The sequence below is a fragment of the Phoca vitulina genome, unplaced genomic scaffold (genome assembly GCF_004348235.1).
Source record: "Phoca vitulina isolate PV1807 unplaced genomic scaffold, GSC_HSeal_1.0 scaffold43, whole genome shotgun sequence".
Lineage (NCBI taxonomy): Eukaryota > Metazoa > Chordata > Mammalia > Carnivora > Phocidae > Phoca > Phoca vitulina.
Window position 1 is genome coordinate 10,192,591 of NW_022589746.1, and position 14,617 is coordinate 10,207,207.

Genomic DNA, 14,617 nt, shown 5'->3' on the forward strand with positions numbered 1-14,617 from the left:
CTGATTCAACAGACAACATACCCATTGCACAGGTGGGCTGCTGTGTCCCTGTACCATTACTCCCGGTGGTAAAATTTGATAGCTATTGCCAAATGGCTTTGCTGAGAGATTTCTACACCCCCTACCCAGAGTTGTATGACAGTGCTTGTCTTCTGCGCCCTTGGCAACCGCGCTTCGCTTAATACACTTCTAATAAAGGTAGGGGTGGTATTTGGACTCTAAGCAGAAAATGCCAAATACTCATACACCAAAATTTTTGTCCCCTTCGACTTCAATCATTCGTTCAATGTTGATCATTGATTGAATCATTGATGTTGAATCATTGATTCAACAAATTATATTGAACTGCTAAGAGCCAGACATTGTGCCAGACACGGTCCATACAGCAAAGAAGAAACCAGAAAAGGGACCTACCTTCATGGAGTTAATTTCTGGAGGGAGTAGGTAAAGATAATGAACAAATAAAGCATTGTGTGTCAGATGGTGCTATGGAGAAAAAGCATGGATAGGGTTACAGTGCAGGGTGTTTTCCATTATAAATATATGGGGGAGGAAAGGTTTCACTGAGTGACATTTGAGTAAAGAGCTGAAGCAGGTGAAGGAGTGAGCACTGTGGTTATGGGGCCAAAGAAGGAAGTTCAGGCAGGGAAAGTTCAAAGCACTGTGGTTATGGGGCAGGGAAGAAAGTTCAAACCCCGGGAGGTGGGAGCGTACTTGCCATGCATGGATGGTGTGGTTGGAGTGGCAAGAGCAGGGAAAATGTTGTAAGAAATGAGATCAGAGTGATACTGTCACGGGCCTGTTTAACTGAAGCAGGAAGCTACATTTTATTTATTTATTTTTTAAAGATTTCATTTGTTTATTTGAGAGACAGAGTGAGTGAGAAAGAGAGAGCAGGAGCAGGGGGAGGGAAACGGAGAAGACTCCCCACTGAGCGGGGAGCTCAAGGTGAGGCTGGGATCCCGGGATCATGACCTGAGCCAAAAGCAGGTGACCCAGGAAGCCACATTTTAGAAAAGGTACTGAACAGTTTGTTGTGGGTGAAAACTAAACCCACAATTTCCTCCTTACCAAGGGTGTTGAAAATTTTAATAAGCACTTCAGTGCTTGAAAAAATTTTCAGTGCGTTGATTATTTTCTGCCTCATTCCTGCTTCTTTCCCTTCTTTTCTCTTAACCATAACTGGGCCAAAAGATTGTCTTTGCTTATTACAGTTTAGATGGATAGCAACTAAGTAATCAGAGGTAAACATGAAAGGGAAAAAAAAATCCTGGTTATCTACTTATGTTGTTTAGGAATTCAAATTCAGAAACACAAAAGCCATCTGTAAAAATTTCAAAGATACATTTTCAGGATTGAGAAGAAACACGCCTAGCTGTTGAGTGGGTGTTGAACATGCCAAAATTACTAGATGGAATTTGAATATTGATCTTTTTTCACAGACTGTTGGATTGGGTGAGTTCTTAGGAAAATCAGTAGTGCCTTGTCTTTTGAATTTATTCTAATGCACACGTAAAACACAACAGCTAACAACAAAGGGAAATAGAAAGTGAAACATGGCAGTTGATCTAAAATCTGCTTGGGAAACCAAAACTTAAGCAATAACTCTTCTAAGAAATAGGTGTAGGAGAGGATTTCTCAATGTTGGTGCTATTGACATTGGGGCTGGATAATTCTGTGTGGCGGGAAGCTGCCCAGCATCATGAGATATATAAGCAGCATCCTTCCACATACCCACTAGATGTTAGTAGCACCCTGCAGTTGTGACAAACAAAATTGTAAGTTGCCAAAGCAACTTTTTTTTTCCTCTCAGGGGCAACTTCCTCTTCTCCCCTGACACCCTCCCTCCTTGAGAATCAGTGCTATAAATAATACCCTCGTGTATTTGTTTGCATTCCTTTGAGTTAGTCCTCACAACACAGCCTGGAAGAGAGAGAGCTGGATTTCAGGTAGGAGAGGAAGAGTTGAACACAGATGAAGAGCAGTTGGGGACGGAACTTGAGTTTAAGAGGAGGCCTGGGTAAAAGGGTAGATATCAAGGGGCATGTCAGAGCAGGCCCACTCCCTTCAACGTGGGACTCCGGAGTGGAGATGGCTGTATCACATTTGGTCTGGCTGGGGACAAGCCACAGAGCTGTGGATTCAGACTGAGGGTGGGTCATTCAAGCTGGGGCAGGCTATGGGTAGGGGCCCTCATTCCCAATGCAGTTCCAGCACCAGCAGCATTATGAGAATGGAGACATCAGTGGCCAGGGAGGGTCCCCAAGGAACTGAAGCTTGCAGTGGTGTGCAGACAGCAGTTAGCAAAGATCTGGCCTGGGGCACCTTCACAGTAGTGAATGGCAGGAGCTGTGGCTCAGCCCGATTTAGGGGACATGAGAGATATTCCCTAGGCACTTGGAGAAATTTTGGAAACTCCAAATAAGGACACCAACTGAGGTTCTTTCTGTCAGTCATTTCCATGGGAGTAGCCAGCTCCCGGAAGTCAGCTGTCAATTTAAAGAGACTTCTTGGTAATGCCTGGAGATAGTCATGTGTAAGCTTTGCAGTAGCATTTTCAATACTAAAAAGCATCTGTTTTTCTGGATTTGCTGCTTGCTGTTTTTCTCTGCAAACATCCAGACTATTGCAAACGTTAGAGCTACTGAGCCCTGAGGGTGCAGAGACCTCCTCCAGAGTAGGGAGGGAGGGGATAGAGAGATGGTATTAGGTTATAAGACACTCTAATAACCGTGGTCTCTGCAGATTGTCAAACACACCTCACACAAACACATCACATAATCCAGAGACTTATTTTGCATGAAAGAGCTCTGCTTTTGGGTGGCAAATGATGGATAGCAATACCTGGGAAGAGTTGCCTAGTAGAGAATCAACCAATTATCCAACAATTATTTACCTTCAGTATTTCTCACTCCGGGAGAGTTGGCAGTGGTCAGACTTCTTTTTAGGACCACCTGGCCTCCTGCCCCAAACATAAGCACTGTAAGATGCCATTTTTGTTCGATCTAATAAATCTCTGGTTTTAGTTATAAGTAAGTGGGGAAGATTGCATCTCTGTAACTCTGATGTCTGCCCTTCAATGATTAAAAAGAAGTCTGGTCCCTTCAATTCCTATAGAATTCTGGTAGAAATCCAAAGGCCTGTGCAGTCTGTCTGTGAATTCCTTGAGGACTTGTAGTCTTGTGGATTAGGGTCCCCACCAAGAAATACAGGCAGCCTCTAGTAGTTGGTAAAGGTACAAGAGGGCTTGTCCCTTAGAACCTCTGGAGGCAGCGTGGCCATGCCAACACCTTGATTTCAGTCCAACGAAATCCATTTCAGACTTCTGACCTCCAGGACTGTAAGATAATACATTTCTGTGGTTTTAAGCCACCAAGTTTGTAGTCACTTATTACAGCCACAGTAGGAAATAAATATACCCACTCCCAAAATATATATAAGAATGAAAAAGGTCATGTGGTTTCCTTATTTTTTCCTTTTAAAAATATTGCTCGGTGTGCAACCCCTTTTAATAAAATGTCATAATCAAAGGTGATTGTTACTGATGGTCTCTCAGATCATTTAGTATCCTTTTCCTATTTCTTTTTTTTTTTTTTTTTAAGATTTTATTTATTTATTTGACACAGAGAGAGAGAGTGAGCACAGGAAGGGGGAGTGGCAGGCAGAGGCAGACGGAGAAACAGGCTCCCTACAGAGCAGGGGGAGCCCGATGCGGGGCTCGATCCCAGGACCCTGGGATCATGACCTGAGCCGAAGGCAGTCGCTTAACCAACTGAGCCACCCAGGCGCCCTCCTTTTCCTATTTCTTGTTCAGACCAGAAAATGACTGAATAAATAATGCTTCAAAAGGCATAAAACTAGAGAAGCTGCTTGGAACAATTTGGCAATAAATGAACTTCCAAGCATCTTCATGGAGAAAGTTGACCTTGAATTGACTGTGCACTTGTTCTACTGTCTCTGTCTAGATTGTGAACTTCAGGAGGTTTGGGGAAATGTCTGCTTGCTTCATTGAAAGATAGCGGAGTATGCCACTCCAAAATATGCCACGTTGGTGTATGGATTATTATTTTTATTTTTAAAGATTTTATTTATTCGAGAGAGAGAGAGAGAGAGAGCGCACGCACACGAGCAGGGAGAGGGGCAGAGGGAGAAGCAGGCTTCTTAGCAGGGAGCCTGATGTGGGTCCAATCCCAGGACCCTGAGATCATGACCTGAACCAAAGGCAGATGCGTAGCTGACTGAGCCACCCAGGCGCCTGGCTTATGGATTATTTTCAGCTGAAGGCAATTAAGAAGCAGATGTAAGAAAAACTCTCTGCAATCCCCCTATCTGCCTGAAAGCAGTACATAAATTTGTAAAGGTGTCCCCTTACCCTCTCTACCCAGCGAGAGAGAAGTTGATTGCCTGAGACAACTCTAGGCCCTTATCAGCCCAGAGTCACTACTGGAGAAATCTACATGACAGACCTTATTAACTAGCTCTTATTTTCCATTAATCTCCCCCATATATTTACCTTCCTACAGTTTGCCACACGAGAAACTCAAGGTTCTTTTCCTTTTTCTTATCCCTTCTCTAAATGTAATGTTCGTTTGTTAGATGCTATGTAAGTCCAAGTTCTAACCACCCTTTGAGTTACTCATCACTGGGCGTTCCCATGTGTATGTGAGATGCATGTGTTAATAAACCTCTGTTTTTCTCTTGTTAGTCTGTCCTTGTCCGTCTCATTCAGGGTCCTGGCCAGTGAACCTAAGATGGGTAGAGTAAAAAGATTTTTTCCTCCCCCACATCACCATATTCAGTGTCTAACACTGAAAACTGTTTGTTGATAAAACGAATGAATTAAACATTTTATTTTATGTAAGTCCAGTGCTTTATTTGCTACAAATCTACTCAAAAAACTGTTTTTCTACTAGATAACATACACAGAGAAATGGTTCCTCTCACTCTCACATACAGAAATGTATATATATCTGTTTCACTATTCACTACTGAATACAAACAATATTTTATCAGGTTTGAGTATAAATGTTAAAAACTTGTATAACTATAGTAGATTACTTAATATGTTTCTGAAAGCAGCAAGCAGAAAAAATGATTAGAGTTAACACATATACCTAAAAATCAAACAAAATGTGAACGTGGTTCATATTCCCACGGCTAGGGATTGTGTCTCAGAGTTCCCAAAGTCAGCAGCCAGCCGCAGGGCCCGCTCATAGTACTCCAGGGCCTTATTCATTTCTCCTTTGACTTTGTAGATGAACCCAAGAATGCTCAAGCTTTCTACATCTGATGCATTTCTACGAAGTTTCCTTAAAGCCAATTTCTCCAAAGAATTCATACTTTTATCCCTTAACAATGATGCCTTCCCTATTTTTACTGCTTTCAAATAATGGATAATTGCATTGACCTCAGATTTCTTTTGAAATTCCTGAAATTGACCATAGTGGAAATGTATCTTTTGTAGTTTTTCTTCTTCCAGTGATTTCAAGCAGAATGCTCTTTGGTATGTGTCTTCAGCGCTTCCGTAGTCGTCAGCTTCTATGTACATACTTGCGAGGTGTATATAAGCAATGTCAAATGTGGGCTTTTGTTCCAGAGCAAATTGAAAATGAGATATGGCCATTTTTACCATTCTGTCAAAATTTTCTCTAACCTGTCCTCTGGGCTGCCAGTTGGCACCTCTCTTTATTTCGATCATTTGTGCCCTGTAGCAAAGCCCTATCTGGTGGTGCAGGAAGGCAGAGAAGGGGGTGGCCCGCAGGGCCCTGTTTAAGAACCAAAGAGCTTTGTCCAGAGAGCCTTTTCTTCGGTAAAACTTGGCCGCGTATCGGAAGACGTAGGTCTGCGAGGACATGTTGGTCAGTGCTTCTTCAATGTACTTTTCTCCTTCAGCTTCTTGGCCTACGTCCTGAAGCTTCAGGGCAAGGAGAGCCTTAATATATGCATCTTCTGGATTTAGCCTGATGGCCTCTTTCAGGGGCTGCAGACAGAATGCCTCACTAACCTGTGTTGCTTTGTTAAAGACGTCCAGGCGGTAGGTGGCGATCGCATAGCCAGTGCTAAATTCAGGGTTTTCCGGGTCCACTGCCAGAGCCTTCTCAAAGCAGGCCTTGGCCCGTTCATAGTTCTTTCCTCCACATTTCAGCAAGGCCCATCCCTCCTCACAGTCCATCTGGGGACACTCCATCCTGTAGCGGGAGGGAGCCTCGAACTCCTTGCAGGTGTTCTCCACCTTGTCCAGGTAAGCCTGGGCTTCTTCGGGTCTGCCCATGTGGTAATACAGCCAGGCGTAGTTGCCCCACGTGACCAGACGTCTCGCATCTGATTGGGCGGCACGTTCCTGCGGGATTAAGCCTTCAGCCTCCTGCAGGCTCCGCAGGGCTTCCTGGTTCTGGCCCGCCAGGTGCTTCACATAGGCCAGCAGGTTGTGGATCCCCACGTTGTATCTGGTGTCTAGGAAATCAATCTCATCCAAGATCCTGTTTTCCAAATCAGGCAGTTCGGTGTCCTCAACTAGCAACTCCCACGTAAAGTGACATCTCAGCTGGTCCAGCTTAGCTTTGACCTCATCTGCATTCTTACTGTGAAAACAAAAACAAAACAGATTTTCTTTGTTGAATGAGGAACAATCAATAGAAAGAAGCCAGATAAAATGCCTCTTTTTTAGAACTTAGCCTTGGAAAGGGCATGCCTGCTGTGGTTTTCCTTAGAGTCCTTATATTTCTAAGATCTGCATGGACTTTGGATGCAGCTTGCCTGGTCCCATACACTGGCTTCACCGCTTTCCACCAAGTAACCTCTCCGTGGTTCAGAGTCTTGTCGGTAAGACGTGGATAGTAACAGACGCACCACACTTGAGTCTGGATTTGGGTGAAAATAAATACGCCTGTTTTTGTGAAGCATTTAGAGCATGCATCTTACGTGCTATATGAGTGTCCTGTGTTCCTATATCTCTAATCAGGACAGAAACCAGTTAGAAAGGTAGAGCCTTATGAAACATTATTCACTTCAGGATCTTAGTCTGTAGATTTTGCAACAAACGAAGACCACCTAAAAGGGATGATATTTGTTCAACCAAGTTTTTTTCCCCCACTTTTTATTTGGAAATAATTATAGACTCACTGATATTTGCAAAGAGAGTACAGGGGTCCGGCGTACCCTTCCCCCAGTTTCTTCCAGGGACTGTACCTTACCGATCGACCATACCATAGCAAAGATACTGACTTTGGGAAAATATCTGTCAGTTCTGTGTCATTTCATCACGTGAGTGAGTAAATCCATGGAACCACCACCTCAATCAGATGCAGAACTACTTTATCATCGCAAGCATCGACCTCATACTATTCCTTCAGAATCACGCCTGTTGCCCTCCCTCCCTTCTCCTCACCAAACATCCCTAGCCTCTGGTCACTTGTTTTCATCTTTAGAATTCTGTCACTTCAAGAATGTCATATCATGGAACGATACAGTATGTGGCATTTTGAGATTGCCTTTTTTTTTTTTTTCACTCATCATAATGCCCCTGACATCCATCCAAGTTGTTCAGTTTATCGATGGGTCATTCCTTTTCACTGGGGAATAATATTCTGTGGCATGGGCATGCCATAGTTGGTTTACCTATGCATCTATTCTAGGACATTTCCATTGTTTTCAGTTTGGGCCTATTACAGTTAAACGTACTATGAACAGCTGTGCACAGACTTTTGTGTGGACATACATTTTCATTTCCCTGAGATAAGTGCCCAGGAGTGGCATCCAGGTCATATGGTTAGCATGTGCTTATGTTTTTAAGTAACTGCCAAACTATTTTCCACAGTGACTGTATCATTTCACCTTCCTCCTAGCAATGCGTGAAGGATCCAGTTCTCTGCATTTTTACCAGCATTTGGAATTTCACTTAAATTTTTTTTTCTTAGCTCTCTTAATAGGGGTTAGTGATATCTCACTGTGGGCTTAATTTCCCTTCCCTATGGGCTAGTGGTGTTGAAAATCTTTAGTGCTTCTTTACCATCCACACATCCTCTTTGGTGAAATATCTCTTCATATCTTCTGCCTGTTTTCTAATTGGATTGTTTGTTTTTTCATTGTCAGGTTTCAAGAATTCTGTATAGATTCTAGATATGAGTCCTTTGTGAGGTATGTGGTTTTCAAATATTTTCTCTCAGGGTGTAGCCTGTTTTGTTTTTTGTTTTTTGTTTTTTTTTATCCTTTAATAAGGTCTTTTGAAGAGCAAAAGTTTCTATTTTTGATGAACTATAATTTATTGATTTTTTTTTCTCTCATGGATCATGCTCTTGGTATGGTGTCTAGGAACCTCATAGCAAGCACAAGGTCCTGAAGATTCTCTCCTGTGATTTCTTTTTCTTTTAATTAATTAATTAATTAATTTTTAAAAGATTTTATTTATTTATTTGCCAGAGAGAGAGAGAGAGAGCACAAGCAGGGGGAGTGGCAGGCAGAGGGAGAAGCAGACTCCCGGCTGAGCAGGGAGCCTGATGTGGGACTTGATCCCAGGACCCTGAGATCAAGACCTGAGCAGAAGGCAGACATGTAACCGACTGAGCCACCCAGGCGCCCCTTTAATTTGTTTTTAATTTTTTTATTTTAAAGATATTTTTTTAAAGATTTTATTTATTTACTTGACAGAGAGAGACACAGAGAGAGAGAGAACACAACCAGGGGAAGTGGGAGAGAGAGAAGCAGGCTTCCTGCAGAGCAGGGAGCCCGATGCAGGGCTCGATCCCAGGACCCTGGGATCATGACCTGAGCTGAAGGCAGACACTTAACGACTGAGCCACCCAGGTGCCCTATTTTAAAGATTTTTATTTATTTATTTGAGAGAGAGCGAGAGAGAATGAGCAAGCATGAGCTGGGGGAGGGGCGGAGGGAGAGGGAGAAGCAGGCTTCCCACTGAGCAGGGAGCCCGATGAGGGGCTTGATCCCAGGACACTGAGATCACAGCCTGAGCAGAAGGCAGACGAATAACTGACTGAGCCACCCATGTACTCTTCCTGTGATTTCTTCTATACGTTTTATAGTTTACCTTTTACATTATATCTATGATCCATTTTGAGTTAACTTTTGCATAATGTAAGCAGATTAATTTGCTGGCTTATTTTCTGCCTATGGGTATCTGATTGTTTCATCACCATTTGTTGAAAAGACTGTTCTTTCTTCATTGAATTGCTTTTGCACCTTTGTGAAAAATCAGTTGGCAGTAATAATGTGGGATTATTTCCTGGTTCCTTATTCTGTTTCCCTGAGCTATGTATTTATCCCTACACCATTACCATATAATTTCACTTACCGTAGTCTTAAAATTGTGTGGGATGATTCCTCTCACTTTATTCTTCTTAAAAATTATTATCCTAGTTCCTTTGCCCTTCCATATAAATTTTAGATTAATATTGTCTGTATTTATAAAAAATCTTGCTGGAGTGTTTTTAATATTTCTTTTTTTAAAGTATTTATTTGAGGGAGAGAGAGAGAGTGTGTGTGCGTGTGAGAGCATATGGGGGGGAGGGGCAGAGAGAGAAGGACAAGGAGACTCCTTGCTGAGCAGGGAGCCTGACTGCAGCTTGATCCCAGGACCCCAGGATCACGACCTGAGCTGAAGGCAGACGCTTAACTGACTGAGCCATCCAGGCGCCCTGTTGCTGGAGTTTTTTTTTTTTTTTTAAAGATTTTATTTATTTGATAGAGCAAGACAGTGAGAGAGGCAACACAAGCAGGGGGAGTGGGAGAGGGAGAAGCAGGCTTCCCGATGAGCAGAGAGCCCGATGTGGGGCTCGATCCCAGGACCCTTGGATCATGACCTGAGCCAAAGGCAGACGATTAACAACTGAGCCACCCAGGTGCCCCTGTTGCTGGAGTTTGATAGGAATTTTATATCAGTTAAGGGAGAATTGACAGTTTTGCTATGTTGAGTCTTCTAGTCCATGAACATGCTATATTTCTGTTTATTTAGACCTTTGTAGCATACAAAATCAACATGTAAAAATCAGTTGTGTTTCTATGCACTAACAATGAACAACCCAGGAAGCAAATTAAGAAAACAATTCTTTTTTAATAGCATCAAAAGAATAAAATACTTAGGAATAAAGTCAACCGAGGAGGTGAAAGGCTCGTACACTGGGAACTACAGAACATTGCTGAAAGAAGGTAAGGAAGACAGAAATAAAGTAAGAAGCATCCTGTGTTCATGGCCTGGAAGCTTTAATATTGTTCAGATGTCAGTACCACCCAAAGGAGTGTACAGACTCAGTGCAATCCCTGTCAAAATCCCAATGGCTTTTATTGTTTGTTTGTTTGTTTGTTTGTTTCAGAAATAGAAAAATCCATCCGAAAATTCAGATGGAATCTCAAGGGATCTCAAATAACCAAAATGATCTTGAAAAAGAACAGAGTTGGAGGTCTCATACTTTTGGATTTCAAAACTTACTTCAAAGCAACAATAATCACAACAGGGTGGTATAGTCATAAAGACAGACATATTGATCAGTAGAATAGAATTGAGAGCCCAGAAATAAGCACTCACATTTATAGTTGCATTAGTCTTCTAGGGCTACCATAATGAAGTACCACAGACTGGCTTAAACAGCAGGTATTTATTTTCTCACAGTTCTGGAGGCTGGAAGTCCTGAATCAAGGTACCTACTGATTTGTTTCCTGATAAAGCCTCTTACTGGCGTCCACATGACTTTTCCTCTATGGTGCTGTAGATTGAGAGAGAGTGAGTGCACTTCCTCTTCTTCCAAGGAGATCAGCCCTTTCAGATTAAGGCCCCACCCTTATGACCTCAATTAACCCTTAGTACTTCCTCACAGGCCCCATCTCTACATACAGTCACAGTGGGGGTTAGAGCTTCAACATATGACCAGAGGGACACAATTCAGTCCATAACGATGGTCAAATGATTTTTGACACATGTGCCAAGACCATTTAATGGGGAAAGGTGTTTCAGTGAATGGTGCCAGGGGGCGCCTGGGTGGCTCAGTCAGTTAAGCATCTACCCTTGGCTCAGGTCATAATCTCAGGGTCCTGGGTCCATCCGGCTCTGGTTCTCTCTCTCCTTCTTCCTCTGTCCCTCCCCCCATTCATGCTTGCTCGCTCTCGCAAATAAATAAAATCTTTAAAAAAATAACAACCTCCCCCAAAAAAACAAATGGTGCCAGGAAAGCTGGATATCCACATGCAAAAGAATGAAGTTGGACCCTTATACTGTATACTAAAACAAAAACAAAAACAAAAACCCTCAAAATGGACCAAAACTACAAAAATCTCAGAAGAAAATAGAAAAAACTTCATGACATTGGATTTGGCAGTCTTGGTTAGGACACCAAAAGCATAGGCAACACAAGTAAACAGAGATTAAATTGGATTTCATCAAAATTAGAAATGTTTGTACATCAAAGAGCACTACTGACAGATGAAAAGACAACCCACAAAACGGGAGAGATTATTTGCAAATTACATATCTGATAAGGGATTAATGTCCAGACTATATAAACAACTCTTGTAACTCAACAACAAAAATACAAATAACTGGGGCGCCTGGGTGGCTCAGTCAGTTAAGCATCCGACTCTTGACTTTGGCTCAGGTCATGATCTCAGGGTCCTGGGATCAAGCCCCCCATCGGACTCCCCGCTCATCAGGGAGTCTGTTTGAGATTCTCTCTCTTCCGCTCCCTCTGCCCCTCCCCCTACTCATGCTCTTTCTCTCTCAAATAAATAAATAAATAATCTTTAATTAGAAAAAACACAACTGACTAAAAAATGAGCAAAGGATTGAACAGACATTTCTCCAAAGAAGATACACAGGTGGCCTTAAGCACATGAAAGGTGCTCAACATCACCAGGCATAGCAAAATGCAAATCAAAAGCAAAATGAGATACCACTTCACACCCATTAGGATGGCTGCTATCGCAAAACAGAGAAAACAAGTGTTGATGAGGATATGGAAAAATTAGAACTGTTGTGCATTACTACGGGGAATTTAAAATGGGGCGGTTGCCATGGAAAATGGTGATGATTCTTCAAAAAAATTAAATAGAATTGTCATATGATTCAGCAGTGCCACTTTGGGGTATATACCCAAAAGAAGTGAAAACAGAGACTCGAAGGCCATCAAGAGATGAATGGAATATATATACAGTGGAATATTATTTAGCCTGAACATGGAAGGACATTCTAACACCTGCTACAACATGGATGAACCTTGAAGACATTATGCTAAGTGAAATAAGGCAGCCACAGAAAGCCACTTCTTGCATGCTTCCATTGCTATGAAATATCCACAGTAGGCAAATCCATAGAGAGAAAGCAGATTAATGGTTGCCAGAGCCTGGAGCAAAGGATGAGTGGAGAGTGACTGCTTAAAGGGTATGGGGTTTCTCCTCAGAGTGATGAAAATATTCTTGAAGTAGATACTGGTGATGGTTGGACAACGTCGTGAATGTACTAAATACCACAAAATCATATACTTGAAAATAAGTGAAAATGGCTAATTTTATCATACCTATACCTATATTTTATCATATATACCTGTATGATCACAATAAAAAATCATGCTACTAAACCAGGAGAAATTCTACAAGTGATATATACATATTTTTCTCTAGTACATGTTGAAATAAACACAAAAGCATTAAAACATAAAAACTAATTAGTATGCAGTCTGAAATAATCTCATGAACCCCCCACTGGTACACTTTAAGAAATTTAGGGGCGCCTGGGTGGCTCAGTCAGTTAAGCAAGTCTGACTCTTCGGCTCAGGTCATGATCTCAGGGTCCTGGGATGGAGTCCCGTGCTGGGCTCTGTGCTCAGTGGGGAGTCTGCTTGTGATTCTCTCTTTCCCTCTGCCCCTCCCCTGCCTCTCTAAAAATAAATAAACAAATCTTTTTTTAAAAAAAGAAACATTGGTTTAAAGGTTAAATAAAGTATCACTGAATAGAGACTCTGGCTCATGTCTCAGCTCTATCATTTGTTATCTGTGTGATCCTTAACGTTTCTAAGTCTAAGATTCATTATTGCAAAATCAGTAGGATCTGAGTACCTGCCTCATTGCTGTCTTTTGAGGGTTAAATATAGTAATTTACATAATACTTTTAGAAGCCAGGCTGGCACTTAATAAGCATTGAGAAAGTGATAGCTACTTCTATATTATTATTATTATTATTATTATTATTATTATTATTATTATTTCCTTTATCGATGATAACCCACTCCATCTGTCTATAGACCAGGGAGGAGGGTTGATCATAGGCCTGTTAATTATGCACTTTCTGGAACTTCTGTCCCTTCAAAATTTTGTCCACTGGAGGACTGAGGGGAAATTTGCAAGTCGATATTAATTAAAATTTTTTTAGTCTGTTGATATCAAGGGTGATTTAAATCAAGATTCAGTTTAGACAACATAGAAATTCCCACATTAGGGCCTTTAGCTAAGGGATATGTGGATGTTCCCAAGTACACAACTCCAGTCAAGCCCCGTGGCCAGAAGGATATCAAGGATCTGCAGACCACTGGCTTCCATAGGGAGAGGTAATCTACTCATCTTGAATCCGGTCAGATTGAGAAGACCTGCCATGGGAGCCCAGCAGTACAGACAGTGAGACTGGAAACCTACAGAGGAAGGTCTTGTTCTCTAGGCCATGAGCTTCTGCTACCCCATGCCCACAGTATTTTCCTCAAGAATCTGAGAGAACCCAGGACTGTGGCTCATACAGCTATGTGGGTCCCACTTTTCCCCCATAGTGAGGAGCCAGCAGAAAGCATTGTCTCTTTCCAGATCAACTGTCCGTTCCTTCCCTAGGTCAGACAGTAGTGAGTTTAGGGAAAAGAATTTCAGAGGCTGGGGGTCATTTTCTCCCTTCCTAGAAAACTCTTCCCACATCCCTCTGCTTCTTTGGGCGTTATTATGAGGTAAGCTTCCTCAGGGTGATGCTAACACAAAGGAAAATGCCTGAATTAATGAACACTCCATCCACAAGCGGATGCTCAAATAAAAGAGTAAGGAAACTTGACATTACTGAAGCGAAGTCTCTGGAGATGGTTTTGATTAACATTTTTTCCAAAACTTTAGACTGAAAGGCGGGGGAGCAGAAAAATCTTACCTCATGGCTGTGCTGAATTAGACAGTGGTTCTGCAGTGTTTTGCTTAGCTGATGGGTTCCTCTGAGATCCAGCCGGTCTTGAGGATATTCTGGGCTTAAGCCCCACCTCAGGGCTCTATAAGATAAACAGTTAATGATGTAAGCTGTGACGGCGTTGTTACCAAATTAAACTGGAAACCAAAATAAAAACCGAAAGTGGAAACTGAAACTAGTTAGCAGAGTTCCTGCTTGGGGAAAATGAAACAGGGATGGCTTTCTCTGTTCTGTTTGAAAAAAACGATTGAGAGGAGGCTGGTGAAAGCAGTTTCAGTGATAAGGTGAATTCCTCTCCCAGGCTCCGCATGGCCTTGTAGAGAGCTGGTTGGGGGCGGGGGGAGGGGGTGGGCGTTGAGGGGGAGGAATGCCAGGCGCGTATAGTCCACTAAGCCTGGAGCCAGGGATGCCTGTGAGCATCGGCTTGTGTGAACTTGCCAAGCTCATGCCCCAAATCTGTGCCTTTGT

The 14,617-nt window shown here is 42.3% G+C and overlaps 1 protein-coding gene across 1 annotated transcript; it reads right to left on the reverse strand.

Annotated features, from left to right (window-relative positions):
- Positions 1 to 4,842: 4,842 nt before the first annotated feature.
- Positions 4,843 to 14,393, reverse strand: LOC116648427 (interferon-induced protein with tetratricopeptide repeats 1-like). The gene is made up of 2 exons (XM_032430411.1): positions 14,117 to 14,393; positions 4,843 to 6,581 (listed from the first exon to the last, which is right to left on the reverse strand). Exons 1-2 carry the CDS (start codon positions 14,119 to 14,121, stop codon positions 5,144 to 5,146), a joined length of 1,443 nt encoding a protein of 480 aa, XP_032286302.1. The 5' UTR covers positions 14,122 to 14,393; the 3' UTR covers positions 4,843 to 5,143.
- Positions 14,394 to 14,617: the final 224 nt, after the last annotated feature.